Genomic DNA, 21,434 nt, shown 5'->3' with positions numbered 1-21,434 from the left:
CTCACTCCCCTCCCCTCTCCCCAGACTCTCACTCCTCTCCCCAGACTCTCACTCCCCTCCCCTCTCTCCAGACTCACTCCCCTCTCTCCAGACTCTCACTCCCCACCCCTCTCGGCCCTCTCTCCAGACTCTCACTCCTCTCCCCTCTCTCCAGACTCTTACTCCCCTCCCCTCTCTCCCCTCTCTCCAGACTCTTACTCCCCTCCCCTCTCTCCAGACTCTTACTCCCCTCCCCTCTCTCCCCTCTCTCCAGACTCTTACTCCCCTCCCCTCTCCCCAGACTCTCACTCCCCTCCCCTCTCTCCAGACTCTCACTCCACTCCCCTCTCTCACTCCACTCCCCTCTCTCCACTCTCACTCCACTCCCCTCTCTCCAGACTCTCACTCCATTCCCCTCTCTCCAGACTCTCACTCCTCTCCCCTCTCTCCAGACTCTCACTCCACTCCCCTCCCCTCTCCCCAGATTCTCACTCCCCTCCCCTCTCTCCGCTCTCACTCCACTCCCCTCCCCTCTCCCCAGATTCTCACTCCCCTCCGCTCTCACTCCACTCCCCTCTCTCCAGACTCTCACTCCACTCCCCTCCCCTCTCCCCAGATTCTCACTCCCCTCCCCTCTCCCCAGATTCTCACTCCCCTCCCCTCTCTCCAGACTCTCACTCCACTCCCCTCCCCTCTCCCCAGATTCTCACTCCCCTCCCCTCTCTCCAGACTCTCACTCCACTCCCCTCCCCTCTCTCCAGACTCTCACTCCACTCCCCTCCCCTCTCTCCAGACTCTCACTCCCCTCCCCTCTCTCCAGACTCTCACTCCCCTCCCCTCTCTCCAGACTCTCACTCCCCTCCCCTCTCCCCAGACTCTCACTCCCCTCCCCTCTCCCCAGACTCTCACTCCTCTCCCCAGACTCTCACTCCCCTCCCCTCTCTCCAGACTCACTCCCCTCTCTCCAGACTCTCACTCCCCACCCCTCTCGGCCCTCTCTCCAGACTCTCACTCCTCTCCCCTCTCTCCAGACTCTTACTCCCCTCCCCTCTCTCCCCTCTCTCCAGACTCTTACTCCCCTCCCCTCTCTCCCCTCTCTCCAGACTCTTACTCCCCTCCCCTCTCCCCAGACTCTCACTCCCCTCCCCTCTCCCCAGACTCTCACTCCCCTCCCCTCTCTCCAGACTCTCACTCCACTCCCCTCTCTCCACTCTCACTCCACTCCCCTCTCTCCACTCTCACTCCACTCCCCTCTCTCCAGACTCTCACTCCATTCCCCTCTCTCCAGACTCTCACTCCACTCCCCTCTCTCCAGACTCTCACTCCTCTCCCCTCTCTCCAGACTCTCACTCCACTCCCCTCCCCTCTCCCCAGATTCTCACTCCCCTCCCCTCTCTCCGCTCTCACTCCACTCCCCTCCCCTCTCCCCAGATTCTCACTCCCCTCCGCTCTCACTCCACTCCCCTCTCTCCAGACTCTCACTCCACTCCCCTCCCCTCTCCCCAGATTCTCACTCCCCTCCCCTCTCCCCAGATTCTCACTCCCCTCCCCTCTCTCCAGACTCTCACTCCACTCCCCTCCCCTCTCCCCAGATTCTCACTCCCCTCCCCTCTCTCCAGACTCTCACTCCACTCCCCTCCCCTCTCCCCAGATTCTCACTCCCCTCCCCTCTCTCCAGACTCTCACTCCACTCCCCTCCCCTCTCCCCAGATTCTCACTCCCCTCCCCTCTCTCCAGACTCTCACTCCACTCCCCTCCCCTCTCCCCAGATTCTCACTCCCCTCCCCTCTCTCCAGACTCTCACTCCACTCCCCTCCCTTCTCCCCAGATTCTCACTCCCCTCCCCTCTCACTCTGCCACAAAACATCCCACTGGACCTCCATTCTCTTAGTTATTAATTTTAGTCATACATGTAAAAAGGTCATATGAAATGAAGATAGGAGTGAGGCTGAGTGGTAGAAATATATATATGAAGGGGGTCTATCTGTGGAGCAGCTTAAGAAATTGATGGTAAATAAGACAACTATGTTTTTGTTAGTTTTTCTTTGAAAAGGTGGTGTCTTTATTGAGATGTCCTGGATAGTGGATCCAGGCTGATGGAGGGAGACATTTCTAAGCAGTTACAGTATATTATCATTTTCCCACAACTTTCACTTTTAGCATCATTACAACAACAAAAAATCCCTTGTCTACTTTTAGACTAAAAGTTCATGAAATGATCCAAAATGTTGTTTAAGAAAATAGTAATGTTCTAGAGATTTAGTGTTGAGATCCAAAAGCAAACTCTGTGCCCTCTGTAGATGTAACTACCACTCCAGTGTGACATTCTTGAGAATCCAAGAACCCTTTCACAGTTACTTTGATCTTATTTTACCTGTAATCTTGTAAAACATTAACATAAGAAAATAGTTTTCACTACCTTAAAGGGAACAGGAAAGGGTTTGTTATACACTTTCTCCCTATGTTTTACTGCAGAAGCTCACATAACAGTTTAGATTAGATTACCTCCAATATCAACCTGTGCACAAAGTTTAGATGAACTAAGACGTGTCAAAGTAACACTTAAAACTGTGTGTGGTCTAGATTAAGAACACACAAAAAAAATCAGGTTTTGGCTTGTTAGATCTTTGTATAGATCATCTTTTATATGTAATAGACTAAATCCAAGAGCATTTTAAAATCAACAATATGGGAATCATGCAAGGGTGCCAGTTTACACTACTGTAATTGTCAGATTATTTTGTATGGAGTAAATTCCGAGTGAAAGGGAACCCCACAAGTACCTTGACAAATGTGGTCCACATGAATATAGCCTACTTATATACTTTTGTCATTTCACTCTGCACACTGTGCAATTACCATTCCCACTACTATCCTCTCACATTAATTTACAGAAACAAACCCAATGAGTAGAGGACCAAATGTATTCTGCCAAGTTGCTATGGTGGGAATGCTATGATGGTGATGGTAAAGAAGACAACCTTGTGTTGGAAAGAAACTAAACTGCTTGATTGATATAGGCCTTTGTGCTACTAAGGGAAGAAGAGCTAGGTTGTGCATCATAAAGATAAGGAATACACCGATACAGATAATACAGCTGAAATGCCATTTCTAGTTTAGAGAACATATTTTGATTGAATATCCCAGAGCCCCCATCCCCACCTGTAATATGCAGTAAATATTGGACGTGCTTGAAAGACTGTAGATAAGAAGCTTGAAGTCTGTCTTGTTTCCTGGATGTGAATATATCCCTTTGTTGTAAACGAAAGCACTACGCTGTTGGGAAAAGGAAGAGCCTTCTGACATAAATAATATATGTATATAATTAAAAGGGATACAAAAAATCCTTTCTGGGCACTACCTTACCAACAATAAATTTTGCACTATGGGACGTTCATAGCGTGAGGAGTCATGTTGTTGTTTGTGTTTGTATTTTACCTAATCAAGCACGAGCGTTTACAATTGAAAAAAGAACTGTCCAAGCTTCTGGCAATACACCGTGTGGATAAACTAGTCAGCCTCTCACTTCTTTTGTTACCATCACGCTTTCCTGACTTCCTTTTTGTCTGAAGCGGAGGCCTGTCCATATTCTCACGCTCTTCCTACACCCAGAAACCTGGACTGACCAGCGGCCAAAAGGCCTCATCGCCCTCCCGGGGTGATAAGTCATGTGTGTAACAAGTGTCTGGACTGATGAACATAAAACGCTTTAAACTGGAAATGCCCCTCCATCAACTTCAATCAATTTGTTATCAACTTTGACAGACTTTTGTCCTTTTGAATTTGAGCTACTTTTTGTGTTGACTGTCTAACACAGACAAGTTTTGCCTTTGTGTGTTTTGAGTGAGAGTGCCCATATTAGAATGGGAAAAGGTATCCAGGGATCGTTAGCCAAAGTAGAGGATGACATGTTGTGTGCTGTAACTTTTGTAACTGCAGGAATATGCTAAACAATTTCAAAGGGAGAAAAAAATGTGGTATGGGCAGTGGTTGGAAACAATTCAACTGGTCAAGTGTATATTTATTCAGATCAAATCAATGAATTTCAAAGTATGTCTACCTCACTTTAGCATTGTGAAACCTTGCTTAAAAAATTTGACAGTTAGGTTTTGTTATGAGTTAATATGTACAAACATGTAACCAGAATAGTAAACCCCAAAACATAGACTAAAGCCACAGGGTCACCTTGATCTCAGATCCAGATTGAGAAATTTACAGTGGAGTTCAAAAGAGTGACTGAAGCAAATAACTAAAGGTAATTTGTGCTGACAAATGAATAATAAATATCTGTGCCCAGGACCATTGGTTAACTCTGGTTAATGCAGTGGATAAAGTTGCATCTTGACTTTGTGTATGTATACTGGTATGTACAGTGCCTTCAGAAAGTATTCACACCTCTTGACTTATACCACATTTCATTGTTAGAACCTGAATTCAAAATATATAAAATCTATTTTTCCTCACCTATCTATACAACATAATGACAAAGTGAAAAAATGTTTTTAGACATGTTTGCGCAGTTACTGAAAATGAAAAGCCGAAATATCTAATTTACATAGTATTTCACACCTCAGAGTCAATACATGTTAGAATCACCTTTGGCAGCGATTACAGCTGTGAGTGAGCGCTTCGCACACCTGGATTGCACAGTATTTGCACATTCTGTTTTTAAATTCAAGCTCTGTCAAGTTTGTTGATTATTGCTTGACAGCCATTTTCAAGTCTTGCCATAGATTTTCAAGCTGATTTAAGTCAAAACTAACTAGGCCACTCAGGAACATTCAATGTTGTCTTGGTAAGCAACTCCAGTGTATATTTGGCCTTGTTTAAGGTTATTGTCCTGCTGAAAGGTGAATTTGTCTCCCAGTGTCTATTGGGGAAAACAACTCCCTAGTCTTTGCCGATTACAAGCATACCCATAACACGATGCAGCCACCGCCAATGCTTGAAAATGTCGTGTTTTGTTTTCAGCAAACATAACACTTTATTCAGGACATAAAGTTAATTTCTTTGCCATATTTTCTGCAGTTTTACTTTAGTGCCTTAATGCAAACAGGATGCATGTTTTGGATTGTTTAAAAAAAATATGTACAGGCTTCCCTTCTTTTCACTCTGTCCTTTAGGTTAGTGTTGTGGAGTAACTACAGTTGTTGATCATGGTGAAATCCCTGAGCGGGTTCCTTCCTCTCCGGCAACTGAGTTAGAAAGGACGCCTGCATCTTTGTAATGACTGGGTATATTGATATACTGGGTGGTGTAATTAATAATGGACATTCAATGTCTGCCCTTTTCAATTTTTACCCATCTACCAATAGGTGTCCTTCTTTGCAAGGCATTGGAAAACCTCCCTGGTCTTCATGGTTGAATCTGACATTTACTGTTCGACTGCGGTACTTCACAGATAATTGTATGTGGGGTACAGAAATTAGGTGGTCGTTCAAAAATCATGTAAAACCCATGCAACTTATGACTTTTTTACTCCTGAACTTATTTAGGCATACCATGAAAGGGGTTGAATACTTATTGACTGAATACATTTCAGCTTTTCATTTTTAATTAATTTCTACAAAAAAACAGGTATTGTGTGTAGGCCAATGACACTCAATTTGATCCATTTTAAATTCAGGCTGTAACAAAATGTGGAAAAAGTCAAGGGGTGTGAATACTTTCTGAAGGCACTGTATAAGAAAGTGTTTTCATATATTTAAATATGAGAGGAAAAAAATCTATGTAAATAAATACCCAAATGTTAACATTTTATAATGTTTTGGACAGGTTCTCCGCTTCTAATGTTTTTGCCCACTTTTATTTCTCTTTCATTTGTTCACGTTATGTAGATACAATTCAACCCAATGTTGTAGTTTAATGGTTTTGCATATGAATAACTGTTCCATTGTTATTTTGTTTTATTTTCTGTCTTATTTTGTACAATAAATCATTTATTTAGCTTACGAAATTCAGAGCTGATTGGTTGTAATTTCTCCTTATCTCTGGCTACCACTACCCTAGCCCACTGCCACACCTTAATTGAAAAGCATTATCCAGCTCCTAACTCATCCACATGCCTGTATTGGCTTACATAAAATGAGCTTAGGAGGTCAGTGACTGCCTGGTGGTGCCCTGAATCTTGGGATGGGGGGGGACAGGAAACAGATTAATTCTGAGTCTAATTGGTGGAAGAGAGAGAGGAGGAGAGCAACCAGCCCGAAGAGAAAGGTTTAGTGTTGGGAGGCCATTGTTTGGATTTCGTATGGGATGCAGTATGACCCAATTAATATGTCACCTGATAGGAGGGCCTCTCATCAGCCTAATTTAGGGCAGCAATGAGGGACAAATAAGACTGAAGACGGAGCTCTTTACTGATGCAAATGCACAGACCACCCACCACAGAGAAGAGAACATGGACACCACCAATGACATAAACCTTACATGCTCAAACAGAAACCTTACCAAACAAACATTCACACACTCCTCTACCCATAATCACACACACTGATATAATCACAAACTTCCACCTATGCACACACACACTGTAGCTACATATTCAAGACTCATTTCTGGCCTATTGGACTACAGCTGCGGCTCATGCCATTCAAGATTAGGGAGGAAGTACTTTTTTATATAAGCATGGCCTTATTTCTATTGCAGCATATTAGATGACTGTCATTCATATTCCATTCACTTAGCTAAATGTAACATCAATAGGTTTAGGTTACTACATGGTACTCGAATTTGCTCTATATAATACCCATCACGAGGTTGCTACAACCTAACCTACAAATTAAAGTTAAAAATGTAGGTGCAGAGGTCGAGAGACAAATTGGAGTAATCAAGGTGAGACAGACGTTCAATATCGCCTTGCACACTCTTGCCTGAATCTAGCCGATCTAGGGTCTAATCAGTAGTCCACAGTTGCAACTAAAATGTGAGTTTCTATTGGACAAATTCAGGTACATCTCTCCCAGTTTAATTCTGTTTGCTTCCATTTAAGAAATGTTTTGCAACAGAATTGGTGGAATGAATAAACCCCTGATCACCCGCACACACAGTTCACTTTCATAGCAGACACATACAGCATAATCACTTTGCTAGTTGTATAATTCCTTCTCGCACCTAAACGTTCTCCTCTCACCTTTTCCCTTCGCTTGTAGACTTCAGTGCACAAGACAACAGCGGTCTGTGACCAGTCGCAAAAACCTCTACAAGCCAAACCTTCATACCATGTTAACGTTATAGTCAACAAACTAGTAAACCCACAATCCAATCCATGTGTACAATCACGAAGTACAGTGTACAGCAAGCAGTTTAGCAGTTACACCGGCGGGCCCGGTGCCAATAAATGTATAAAACTGAAAGCTTACTTTAACTTGAAAGAGTTGCAGTGTTGGATAGCCTTAGCCAGCTAGCTAACATAAACAGCATTAATCTCTGCTCGAGTCAGGTTGTGGAGTAGGCTAAATTAGTTGCATTAGCTGAGGAGGTGAAAGGTAAATGAATAAAAAATATATTAAATATAGCTAGCTCTCGCTCTGCTGCTTCTCAAAACTGTTAAACTATTGTCTACTCACCACACTTTATGTACTGCAGTGCTAGCTACTAGCTGTAGCTTATGCTTTCAGTACTAGATTCATTCTCTGATCCTTTTATTATATGGACAAAATGTTAGTTCATACTGCAAGAGCTCTGATAGGTTGGAGGATGTCTTCCGGAAGTCATCATAATTCCTGTGTAAGTCTTTGGAAGGTGGTGAGAACCAAGAGCCTCCAAGGTTTTGTATTGAAGTCAATGTGCCCAGAGGAGGACTGAAAACAGCTGTCCTCTGGCTACCCTAGAGGGTGCTGTTGAGGCTACTGTAGACCATTGCAAAACTGTTTTTTGAAATCAGTTATTTGGTGACGTGAATATTTAGAATAGTTTGATCTAAAAAAAATAACAAATGTTTCACTTTCCCCCCCTAATATTCAACGAGAAGGATGGTTCTCCCCCAACTCTGAGGAGCCTCCACTGATGGACCACTAAAAGCCACAGCTTTCTGTGATGTGTTCCATGAAAAACCAAACTAGCAGTGCAAAGATAATTTGATGGAGAGCGCTCAACTTCATGCTATTAAAGGACAATCAGATCACGTCAGGTAAGCTACAACAGGAGACTGAATAGATTTGGCATGGGTCCTCAGATCCTGAAAAAGTTCTACAGCTGCACCCTCGAGAGCATCCAGACAGGTTGCATCACCGCCTGGTATGACAACTGCTCGGCCTCTGACCGCAAGGCACTACAGAGGGTAGTGTGTATGGCCCAGTACATCACTGGGGCCAAGCTACCTGCCATCCAAGACAGTGTCAGAGGAAGGCCCTAAAAATTGCCAAAGACTCCAGCTACCCTAGTCATAGCATTAAGGCTTCTTAACAACTTCTACCATGCATAGTCACTTTACCTCTACCTATATGTACAGTACCAGTCAAAAGTTTGGACACACCTACACATTCAAGGGTTCTTTTATTTATTTTTTACTATTTTCTACATTGTAGAATAATAGTGAAGACAAACAATGAAATAACATATTTGGAATCATGTAGTAACCAAAAGAGTGTTAAACAAATCCAAATATAGTTTATATTTGAGATTCTTCAAAGTAGCCACCCTTTGCCTTGATGACAGCTTTGCACACTTTTGACATTCTCTCAACCAGCTTCATGGAGGTAGTCACCTGGAATGCATTTCAATTAACAGGTGTGCCTTGTTAAAAGTTCATTTGTGGAATTTCTTTCCTTGATGTGTTGGAGCCAATCAGTTTTGTTGTGACAAGGTAGGGGTGGTATACAGAAGACAGCCCTATTTGGTAAAATACCAAGTCCATATTATGGCAAGAACAACTCAAATAAGCAAAGAGAAACGACAGTCCATTACTTTAAGACATGAAGGTCAGTCAATGCGGAACATTTAAAGAACTTTTAAAGTTTATTCAAGTGCAGTTGCAAAAACCATCAAGCGCTATGATGAAACTGGCTCTCATGAGGACCGCCACATGAAAGGAAGACCCAGAGTTATCTCCGCTGTAGAGGATAAGTTCATTAGTTACCAGCCTCAGAAGTTGCAGCCCAAACAAATGCTTCAGAGTTCAAGTAACAGATACATCTCCACATTAACTGTTCAGAGGAAACTGCGTGAATCAGGCCTTCATGGTCGAATTGCTGCAAAGAAACCACTACTAAAGGACACCAATAATAAGAAGAGACTTGCTTGGGCCAAAAAACATGAGCAATGGACATTATACTGGTGGAAATCTGTAATTTGGTCTGAGTCCAAATTTGAGATTTGTGGTTCCAACCGCAGAATAGGTGAATGGATGATCTCCGCATGTGTGATTTCCACCGTGAAGCATGGAGGATGAGGTGTGATGGTGTGGGGGTGCTTTGCTGGTGACACTGTCAGGATTTATTAATTATTCAAGGCATACTTAACCAACATGGTTACCACAGAATTCTGCAGCGATACACCATCCCATCTGGTTTGCGCTTAGTGGGACTATCATTTGTCTTTCAACAGGAAAATGACCCAACACACCTCCAGACTGCGTAAGGGCTAGTTGACCAAGAAGCAGAGTGATGCAGTGCTGCATCAGATGACCTGGCCTCCACAATCACCCGCCCTCAACCCAATTGAGATGGTTTGCGATGAGTTGGACCGCAGAGTGAAGGAAAAGCAGCCAACTAGTGCTCAGCATATGTGGGAACTCCTTCAAGACTGTTGGAAAATAATTCCAGGTGAAGCTGGTTAAGAGAATGCCAAGAGTGTGCAAAGCTGTCATCAAGGCCACAGGTGGCTACTTTGAAGAATCTAAAATCTATAATATATTTTGATTTGTTTAACACTTTCATTTGGTTACTACATGATTCCATATGTGTTATTTCATAGTTTTGATGTCTTCCCTGTTATTCTACAATGTAGAATAGCTTTTGACTGGTACATATTATGTACATATTACCTCAACTAACCTGTGCCCTCACACATCCCCTGTATATAGCCTCGTTAGTGTTATTTTATTGTTGCTCTTTAATTGTTATTTTTCCATTTTCTTTAAATGTTTTACTTCAGTTCATTTCAGTAAATAATTGAAATACTTATTTTTCGTAAATGCATTGTTGGTTAAGGGCTTGTAAGTAAGCATTTCACTGTAAGGTCTACATCTGTTGTATTCAGTGCATTTTTTATTTTATTTTACCTTTATTTAACTAGGCATGTGACATAAAATTTGATTTGAACTATAAAATACCTGTTGAAATGTACGAGGGGAAAATACATTTTTTATAAATGTTACAAAAATCCCAAGAAAGGGTTTGGGAAGTGTATGATTGCAGCAATAGCTATAAAGTGAACAAAGGTCCAGGGAAGGTAAATTGGGGGAAGCATTCAATAGGACTGATTGTTGGACACAGTAATTAGTAACACTTTAGTGTACGGCTCAATAATGGACCAGTGTTCAGAGAGGGAGGTTGGTTTAGGAAAAATCACACTTGTTCACCCATTTCAGGAAAGCTTCAACTTCAAGTGATAATTGCCTCCCTCCCAAATGACTGTCTCAGGCAATAATCAAGTGTTTTGGTTAAATTGTTTAAACATGAAAAATAAGTAGTAGTGGTGATAGTAGGTAATGCTGTTGTTATACCATATGGTTTAGAAGACTTTCAGCTGAAGTTAAGCAATCCAAGATGGCGTAGCAGTCGGATGTCTGTTATGTTTGTCTTGTCCCGTCCTGAACATACTCTCCTGCAACCCACCTCACCCAATGTGGTATGGATCTGCTACTTTTTATACTTTAGAACTGGAACCCCCTTCAGAGGCTAGCCAGCTAACTAGCTACTAGCCAGTTAGCCACTGCTAGCAGTCATCACCGTTAACTCAGACATCTGCCAGCCCCAGCCCGGTCAATTCCTGCCAGTCTGCACAGCGCGATATCAACCCAGAGCATATCAGACTGCTTTTTCTCTACCACATCTCCAGATTCCTACTGCAAGCTCTGAACCTTTACTCCGGATCATCGCAGCTAGATAGCTGCTATCCGAGTGGATACTCCTGGCTAACGTCTCTGTCCCGAAGCAAGCACCAGTAAGCCTGGAGCTAGCTTCCAGCTAGGCCCATCTCCCGGCTAGCCGAAGAGATCCATCAGACAAGTCCTGGGCTTCAATACCTCTTTTGCCAACTGGGCTGGACCCTTTGCTGAGTCCCGACGATCCTTCACAACTGGTTTGCCAATGTAACCATCCGAGGGGGTTTCAACAGGCTCTCCCGTTGCGATGTCCCCCCCGAGGCCCATCAGCTAGCCTCGGCCTGCTAGCTGTCTGAATCGCCGTGCCTCCAGCTCGCCTAGCTACTCACTAGACCCTATGATCACTCGGCTACACATGCCTCTCCCTAATGTTAATATGCCTTGTCTATTGCTGTTTTGGTTAGTGATTTTTGTCTTATTTCACTGTAGAGCCTCCAGCCCTGCTCAATATGCCTTAGCTATTCCTTTTGTTCCAACCCCCACACATGCGGTGACCTCACCTGGCTTAAATGGTGCCTCTAGAGAAAAAACCTCTCATCATCACTCAATGCCTAGGCTTCCTCCACTATACTCACATCCTACCATACCGTTGTCTGTACATTATGCCTTGAATCTATTCTTCCGCGCCCAGAAATCTGCTCATTTTACTCTCTGTTCTGAACGCACTGGCGAATCAGTTCTTTTAGCTTTTAGCGTAGTCTTATCCTACTTCTCCTCTGTTCCTCTGGTGATATAGAGGTTAACCCCTGCAGCCCCCAGCATCATTCCCATTCCCCAGGCGCTCTCATTTGTTGACTTCTGTACCGTAAAAGCATTGGTTTCATGCATGTTAACATTAGAAGCCTCCTCCCTAAGTTTGTTTTAGTCACTACTTTCGCACACTCCGCCAACCTGGATGTCCTAGCCGTGTCTAAATCCTGGCTTAGGAAGGCCACCAAAAATCGACCTGGCCCGGGTTTCATGGAAGGATATTGACCTCATCCTGTCAGTAGAGGATGCCTGGTTGCTCTTCAAAAGTGCTTTCCTGTCCATCTTAAATAAGCATGCCCCATTCAAAAAATGTAGAACTAAGAACAGATATAGCCCCTGGTTCACCCCAGACTTGACTGCCCTTGACCAGCACAAAAACATCCTGTGGCATTCTGCATTAGCATCAAATAGCTTTTCAGGGAAGTCCGGAACCAATATATACAGTTGGGCAAAAAAGTATTTAGTCAGCCACCAATTGTGCAAGTTCTACCACTTAAAAAGATGAGGAAAAAGGAGATTTTCCTCATAGGTACACTTCAACTATGACAGACAAAATGAGAAAAAAAATCCAGAAAATCACATTGTAGGATTTTTTATGAATTTATTTGCAAATTATGGTGGAAAATAAGTATTTGGTCACCTACAAACAAGCAAGATTTCTGGCTCTCACAGACCTGTAACTTCTTCTTTAAGAGGCTCCTCTGTCCTCCACTCGTTACCTGTATTAATGGCATCTGTTTGAACTTGTTATCAGGATAAAAGACACCTGTCCACAACCTCAAACAGTCACACTCCAAACTCCACTATGGCCAAGACCAAAGAGCTGTCAAAGGACACCAGAAATAAAATTGTAGACCTGCACCAGGCTGGGAAGACTGAATCTGCAATAGGTAAGCAGCTTGGTTTGAAGAAATCAACTGTGGGAGCAATTATTAGGAAATGGAAGACATACAAGACCACTGATAATCTCCCTCGATCTGGGGCTCCACGCAAGATCTCACCCAGTGGGGTCAAAATGATCACAAGAACGGTGAGCAAAAATCCCAGAACCACACAGGGGGACCTAGTGAATGACCTGCAGAGAGCTGGGACCAAAGTAACAAAGCCTACCATCAGTAGCACACTGCGCCACCAGGAACTCAAATCCTGCAGTGCCAGACGTGTCCCCCTGCTTAAGCCAGTACATGTCCAGGCCCGTCTGAAGTTTGCTAGAGAGCATTTGGATGATCCAGAAGAAGATTGGGAGAATGTCATATGGTCAGATGAAACCAAAATGTTGTTATATTATTGGTAAAAACTCAACTCGTCGTGTTTGGAGGACAAAGAATGCTGCGTTGCATCCAAAGAACACCATACCTACTGTGAAGAATGGGGGTGGAAACATCATGCTTTGGGGCTGTTTTACTGCAAAGGGACCAGGACGCCTGATCCGTGTAAAGGAAAGAATGAATGGGGCCATGTATCGTGAGATTTTGAGTGAAAACCTCCTTCCATCAGCAAGGGCATTGAAGACGAAACGTGGCTGGGTCTTTCAGCATGACAATGATCCCAAACACACCGCCCGGGCAACGCCAACACTTCCTTTGGCCGCCTTTCCTTCCAGTTCTCTGCTGCCAATGACTGGAACAAATTGCAAAAATCTCTTTAGCTGGAGTCTTATATCTCCCTCACTAACTTTAAGCATCAGCTGTCAGAGCAGCTTACCGATCACTGTGCCTGTACACAGCCAATCTATAAATAGCACACAACCTCATCCCCATATTATTATTTACTCTCTTGCTCTTTTGCACCCCATTATCTCTACTTGAACATCATCTGCACATCTATCACTCCAGTATTAATGCTAAATTGTAATTATTTCGCCTCTATGGCCTATTTATTGCTTACCTCCCTACTCGTCTGCATTTGCACACACTGTACATAGAGATTTTTATTTTCTATTGTGTTATTGACTGTACGTTTATTTATGTGTAACTCTGTTGTTGTTTTTGTCGCACAGCTTTACTTTATCTTGGCCAGGTCACAGTTGTAAATGAGAACTTGTTCTTAACTGGCCTACCTGGTTAAATAAAGATGTTCTTAACTGGCCTACCTGGTAAAATAAAGGTGTTCTTAACTGGCCTACCTGGTTAAATAAAGATGTTCTTAACTGGCCTACCTGGTTAAATAAAGATGTTCTTAACTGGCCTACCTGGTTAAATAAAGATGTTCTTAACTGGCCTACCTGGTTAAATAAAGGTGTTCTTAACTGGCCTACCTGGTTAAATAAAGATGTTCTTAACTGGCCTACCTGGTTAAATAAAGATGTTCTTAACTGGCCTACCTGGTTAAATAAAGATGTTCTTAACTGGCCTACCTGGTTAAATAAAGATGTTCTTAACTGGCCTACCTGGTTAAATAAAGGTGTTCTTAACTGGCCTACCTGGTTAAATAAAGGTGTTCTTAACTGGCCTACCTGGTTAAATAAAGGTGTTCTTAAGTGGCCTACCTGGTTAAATAAAGGTGTTCTTAACTGGCCTACCTGGTTAAATAAAGATGTTCTTAACTGGCCAGCCTGGTTAAATAAAGGTGTTCTTAACTGGCCTACCTGGTTAAATAAAGATGTTCTTAACTGGCCTACCTGGTTAAATAAAGATGTTCTTAACTGGCCTACCTGGTTAAATAAAGGTGTTCTTAACTGGCCTACCTGGTTAAATAAAGGTGTTCTTAACTGGCCTACCTGGTTAAATAAAGATGTTCTTAACTGGCCTATCTGGTTAAATAAAGGTGTTCTTAACTGGCCTACCTGGTTAAATAAAGATGTTCTTAACTGGCCTACCTGGTTAAATAAAGATGTTCTTAACTGGCCTACCTGGTTAAATAAAGATGTTCTTAACTGGCCTACCTGGTTAAATAAAGGTGTTCTTAACTGGCCTACCTGGTTAAATAAAGGTGTTCTTAACTGGCCTACCTGGTTAAATAAAGATGTTCTTAACTGGCCTACCTGGTTAAATAAAGATGTTCTTAACTGGCCTACCTGGTTAAATAAAGATGTTCTTAACTGGCCTACCTGGTTAAATAAAGATGTTCTTAACTGGCCTACCTGGTTAAATAAAGATGTTCTTAACTGGCCTACCTGGTTAAATAAAGATGTTCTTAACTGGCCTACCTGGTTAAATAAAGATGTTCTTAACTGGCCTACCTGGTTAAATAAAGATGTTCTTAACTGGCCTACCTGGTTAAATAAAGATGTTCTTAACTGGCCTACCTGGTTAAATAAAGATGTTCTTAACTGGCCTACCTGGTTAAATAAAGGTGTTGTTAACTGGCCTACCTGGTTAAATAAAGGTGTTCTTAACTGGCCTACCTAGTTAAATAAAGATGTTCTTAACTGGCCTACCTGGTTAAATAAAGATGTTCTTAACTGGCCTACCTGGTTAAATAAAGATGTTCTTAACTGGCCTACCTGGTTAAATAAAGATGTTCTTAACTGGCCTACCTGGTTAAATAAAGGTGTTCTTAACTGGCCTACCTGGTTAAATAAAGGTGTTCTTAACTGGCCTACCTGGTTAAATAAAGATGTTCTTAACTGGCCTACCTGGTTAAATAAAGATGTTCTTAACTGGCCTACCTGGTTAAATAAAGATGTTCTTAACTGGCCTACCTGGTTAAATAAAGATGTTCTTAACTGGCCTACCTGGTTAAATAAAGATGTTCTTAACTGGCCTACCTGGTTAAATAAAGATGTTCTTAACTGGCCTACCTGGTTAAATAAAGATGTTCTTAACTGGCCTACCTGGTTAAATAAAGATGTTCTTAACTGGCCTACCTGGTTAAATAAAGATGTTCTTAACTGGCCTACCTGGTTAAATAAAGATGTTCTTAACTGGCCTACCTGGTTAAATAAAGGTGTTCTTAACTGGCCTACCTGGTTAAATAAAGATGTTCTTAACTGGCCTACCTGGTTAAATAAAGATGTTCTTAACTGGCCTACCTGGTTAAATAAAGATGTTCTTAACTGGCCTACCTGGTTAAATAAAGATGTTCTTAACTGGCCTACCTGGTTAAATAAAGATGTTCTTAACTGGCCTACCTGGTTAAATAAAGATGTTCTTAACTGGCCTACCTGGTTAAATAAAGATGTTCTTAACTGGCCTACCTGGTTAAATAAAGATGTTCTTAACTGGCCTACCTGGTTAAATAAAGATGTTCTTAACTGGCCTACCTGGTTAAATAAAGATGTTCTTAACTGGCCTACCTGGTTAAATAAAGATGTTCTTAACTGGCCTACCTGGTTAAATAAAGGTGTTCTTAACTGGCCTACCTGGTTAAATAAAGATGTTCTTAACTGGCCTACCTGGTTAAATAAAGATGTTCTTAACTGGCCTACCTGGTTAAATAAAGATGTTCTTAACTGGCCTACCTGGTTAAATAAAGGTGTTCTTAACTGGCCTACCTGGTTAAATAAAGATGTTCTTAACTGGCCTACCTGGTTAAATAAAGATGTTCTTAACTGGCCTACCTGGTTAAATAAAGATGTTCTTAACTGGCCTACCTGGTTAAATAAAGATGTTCTTAACTGGCCTACCTGGTTAAATAAAGATGTTCTTAACTGGCCTACCTGGTTAAATAAAGGTGTTCTTAACTGGCCTACCTGGTTAAATAAGATGTTCTTAACTGGCCTACCTGGTTAAATAAAGGTGTTCTTAACTGGCCTACCTGGTTAAATAAAGGTGTTCTTAACTGGCCTACCTGGTTAAATAAAGATGTTCTTAACTGGCCAGCCTGGTTAAATAAAGGTGTTCTTAACTGGCCTACCTGGTTAAATAAAGGTGTTCTTAACTGGCCTACCTGGTAAAATAAAGGTGTTCTTAACTGGCCTACCTGGTTAAATAAAGATGTTCTTTACTGGCTTACCTGGTTAAATAAAGATGTTCTTTACTGGCCTACCTGGTTAAATAAAGATGTTCTTAACTGGCCTACCTGGTTAAATAAAGATGTTCTTAACTGGCCTACCTGGTTAAATAAAGATGTTCTTAACTGGCCTACCTGGTTAAATAAAGATGTTCTTAACTGGCCTACCTGGTTAAATAAAGGTGTTCTTAACTGGCCTACCTGGTTAAATAAAGATGTTCTTAACTGGCCTACCTGGTTAAATAAAGGTGTTCTTAACTGGCCTACCTGGTTAAATAAAGATGTTCTTAACTGGCCAGCCTGGTTAAATAAAGATGTTCTTAACTGGCCTACCTGGTTAAATAAAGATGTTCTTAACTGGCCTACCTGGTTAAATAAAGATGTTCTTAACTGGCCTACCTGTTTAAATAAAGGTGTTCTTAACTGGCCTACCTGGTTAAATAAAGATGTTCTTAACTGGCCTACCTGGTTAAATAAAGGTGTTCTTAACTGGCCTACCTGGTTAAATAAAGATGTTCTTAACGGGCCAGCCTGGTTAAATAAAGGTGTTCTTAACTGGCCTACCTGGTTAAATAAAGATGTTCTTAACTGGCCTACCTGGTTAAATAAAGATGTTCTTAACTGGCCTACCTGGTTAAATAAAGATGTTCTTAACTGGCCTACCTGGTTAAATAAAGATGTTCTTAACTGGCCTACCTGGTTAAATAAAGATGTTCTTAACTGGCATACCTGGTTAAATAAAGATGTTCTTAACTGGCCTACCTGGTTAAATAAAGGTGTTCTTAACTGGCCTACCTGGTTAAATAAAGATGTTCTTAACTGGCCTACCTGGTTAAATAAAGGTGTTCTTAACTGGCCTACCTGGTTAAATAAAGATGTTCTTAACTGGCCAGCCTGGTTAAATAAAGATGTTCTTAACTGGCCTACCTGGTTAAATAAAGATGTTCTTAACTGGCCTACCTGGTTAAATAAAGATGTTCTTAACTGGCCTACCTGGTTAAATAAAGGTGTTCTTAACTGGCCTACCTGGTTAAATAAAGATGTTCTTAACTGGCCTACCTGGTTAAATAAAGGTGTTCTTAACTGGCCTACCTGGTTAAATAAAGATGTTCTTAACTGGCCTACCTGGTTAAATAAAGATGTTCTTAACTGGCCTACCTGGTTAAATAAAGATGTTCTTAACTGGCCTACCTGGTTAAATAAAGATGTTCTTAACTGGCCTACCTGGTTAAATAAAGATGTTCTTAACTGGCCTACCTGGTTAAATAAAGATGTTCTTAACTGGCCTACCTGGTTAAATAAAGGTGAAATAAAAAATAAAACAATTAAGTAGGAGTTCAATTTTAAATTACACAGTGAAATGTAGTAAGAACATTTTATTAGAAGTCCAATAAGTCCCAAAAACATATTACATATTTATAAACAGTCTAATTATGAACTGTTTATACTGTAAGTCATCTTTGGACAACCAGTGACCAATCCATGCTTTGGTTTTGTTTACCTGGCTCCCGCCACCAAATGCCAACTAACATTTCTGTCCAAAAAACAATGCCAAGTCAATATAGCATGTTTGAAATGCATGTCTAAATCATCCCAAAGTGTCTGAAATGTGTGTAGCACAATTAAGTTAATTCAAGATGATTTGTGCATTTCTTCTTATGAAGTTAGCTTAATAAGTGTGCAACCAGGAATCTAAACTGGCAAACTATTGAAGATATTTGATATAAAAATTCCCAACTGAACAGTACCTTAGTGCCTCCACACTTGTTACAGCATGTCCATTGAGTGAGAAATGTCACAAACCAGGAGCCCGGTTCGCAGGGGACTATTGCCAGGTTTAGCTAAGCTTTCTTAGCCATTATCCAACGGGGCTGGGTCACACCCAAATCCCTACCAGGGCACGTCAGCCGCTTCTCCCCTAGAGCAGAGAGCATACACCATCCCTCCCCTGGTGGAGCTCCTAAGACATTTTTGCGAGAAGACCGATTTTTGGGATGTCTCCTTGGTCTGACAAACAGTGCTGTAGATCTTACACTTTCTACCGCAGACGCTGAAGGATGACATAGGCAGATGTGGTGGATTGAGACGCAGCCCAAACAAAAATTCTGATATCTCCAGTTTAAAACAGATTGATTTTGATAGGGGTTTGTTTATTATGCGTCAAACGACTCTTAAGGATTAAGCCCTGATAGGAAAGTCTATCCAGACTCTACATTACCTTATTCCCCAACAGCTATAGGACAAGTTTACTCAAGGGTTATTAGGACACTTGTGGGAAATTGGAAAATATCTTTAATGTCTAATCTTTTACATACTGTAAATATTTGTTCTTACTAAACAGCATAGGTTGGTATTTTACCACTGTAAAACAAGAGTTACAAGTTTAAAAAATACAATGACATGTTAAAAAAAGTAAAAAATTGTCGAATCAATTATTTCCAAATCGCTCTGCGCGTTTCCTCTTCTTTGCCTGAAATGGGGGGAAAAACCGAACAGGTAAGGAACATTCTACATAAATGTTGTCATGTGCGCCAAATGTATACAGAAGAGCATATACAGAAATCGTGACTCCACAGAATCAGGACTTCTATTTGTGGTATATGCATGTGTAACAATAATATATAGATCTTTCTTAAAATTGGTGAATTATTATTTGAATGATGAGTGGTGGTGAGGAAACAAACATTACATCAGAGTATCAAGTCAGTATGAAGACTACCAGGCCTGATACCTGCAACATTAGAACTGCAAGCATCATCCTTACATACACTAACGTTCAAAAGTCTGGGGTCAAAACAAATGTCCTTGTTTTTATAAGAAAAGCATATTTTTTGTCCATTAAAATAACATAAAATTGATCAGAAACACAGTGTAGACATTGTTAATGTTGTAAATGACTAGTGTAGCTGGAAACAGCTGATTTTTTATGGAATATCTACATAGGCCCATTATCAGCAACCATCACGCCTGTGTTCCAATGGCATGTTGTGTTAGATAATCCAAGTTTATAATTTTAAAAGGCTATTTGATCATTAGAAACCATTTTGCAATTATGTTAGCACAGCTGAAAACTGTTGTCCTGATTAAAGAAGCAATAAAACTGGCCTTTAGACTAGTTGAGTATCTGGAGCACCAGCATTTTTGGGTTTGATTGCAGTCTCAAAATGGCTTGGAACAAATAACTTTTTTCTGAAACGCGTCAGTCTATTCTTGTTCTAAGAAATTAAGGCTATTCCATGCGAGAAATTGACAAGAAACTGAAGATCTCGTACAATGCTGTGTACTACTCCCTTTACAGGACAGCGCAAACGGTCTCTAACCAGAATAGAAAGAGTGGGAGGCCCAGGTGCACAACTGAGCAAGAGGACCAGTACATTAGAGTGTCTAGTTTGAGAAACAGATGCCTCACAAGTCCTCAACTGGCAGATTCAATAGTGAAGAGGCGACTCCGGGATGCTGGTCTTCTAGGCAGAGTTGCAAAGAAAAAGCAATTTCTCAGACTCGCCAATAAAAATAAAAGATTAAGATGGGCAAAATAACACAAACACTGGACAGAGGAACTCTGCCTAGAAGGTCAGCATCCGGGAGTTGCCTCTTCACTGTTGACGTTGAGACGGGTGTTTTGCGGGTACTATTTAATGAATCTGCCAGTTGAGGACTTGTGAGGCGTCTGTTTCTCAAACTAGACACTCTAATGTACTTGTCCTCTTGCTCAGTTGTGCACTGGGGCCTCCCACTCTTTCTATTCTGGTTAGAGACCGTTTGCGTTGTTCTATGAAGGGCGTAGTACACAGTGTTGTACAAGATCTTCAGTTTCTTGGCAATTTATCGTATGGAATAGCCTAAATTTCTCAGAACAAGAATAGACTGACGAGTTTCAGAAGAAAGTCTTTGTTTCTAGCTTGTAAATGATGACTCACAATACATTTACCTAACAGATTTTCACATCTATTGACTCAAAATAGCTTCACAATATTTATTAAATGTTTGACTTTGATTCTCTTTGAAGCACTGGCTAAATATTGAGGTATTGCCCAATTACAGTTCCTTCAGAACTAGATAATTCTTCGTTCTTTCTATTCTAGAACATTCTAAGAGCGACTTACAAAACATTCTAATACCCCCCTCCCCAACACACAACAATGTGAACATTCCGTTCACTTATTTTGAATGCTTCTCACAGCAGTGTTTGATCACTTGAAAGTCGGTCCGACCAGCTCTCTTTTGGCAACAACAGGTCATAGCCCAGGAACATGAAAACAAAACCTTTTGTACCTCACTATCTTCAGCCCCAACTGCAGCAGCAGCGGTGAGAATTCCAAACCTCTCCTTCCTCTTTTTCAGTTTCTCGTCAACTTCAACCTGCAACACAACAGTCAAGGATGAGGAGACTTCCAAATGGTGTTTCGAAAAAGCAACAAACAAATGACATTACATTGAATAAGGGTGGAGAAAAATACCCCCAAATTCTCAGTGTGAATTTCTAAGATTAAAAGGCTGAAAATCTGGTGGCCTGGTGAATAATTTGAAAAGGTTATGCGAGGACACAGCAAGCTTTCCTCACACACTGCGTTCTGGCAAGTGATCGCCAACTAGAACAAACTGACAGATTCCAGGTCACTGGTCAAACCTCCAAAAACACAACCCCCGAGGTCGGCTCCATCCCAATCTCCATCCCGGAAACCAAAGTGAGGAGCAGGAGGGGCTGAGTGGGATGCCCCATACAGCTGCAACAGTGATGGTCCAGCTTTAGGCTGTATCCAGA

The 21,434-nt window shown here is 41.6% G+C and overlaps 1 protein-coding gene across 2 annotated transcripts in view; it reads right to left on the bottom strand.

Moving 5' to 3' along the window:
* Positions 1–18,030: 18,030 nt before the first annotated feature.
* LOC109882628 (cyclin-dependent kinase 2) overlaps positions 18,031–21,434 on the bottom strand; it is a 63,953-nt gene continuing 60,549 nt past the window's right edge. For both annotated transcript variants that reach the window (XM_031825323.1, XM_031825322.1), the window contains exons 16-17: positions 20,945–21,031; positions 18,031–19,139 (exon numbers count right to left, since the gene is read on the bottom strand). In XM_031825323.1, the coding sequence (XP_031681183.1) occupies positions 19,098–19,139; positions 20,945–21,031 (129 nt within the window). In that variant the 3' untranslated portion in view covers positions 18,031–19,097. The remainder of the gene's footprint in view (positions 19,140–20,944; positions 21,032–21,434) is intronic.

The sequence above is a fragment of the Oncorhynchus kisutch genome, linkage group LG5, assembly GCF_002021735.2.
Source record: "Oncorhynchus kisutch isolate 150728-3 linkage group LG5, Okis_V2, whole genome shotgun sequence".
In the NCBI taxonomy this organism is placed as follows: Eukaryota; Metazoa; Chordata; class Actinopteri; order Salmoniformes; family Salmonidae; genus Oncorhynchus; species Oncorhynchus kisutch.
The sequence above is the reverse complement of the archived record's forward strand: the minus strand, read 5'-3'. Positions and strand labels throughout refer to the sequence as shown.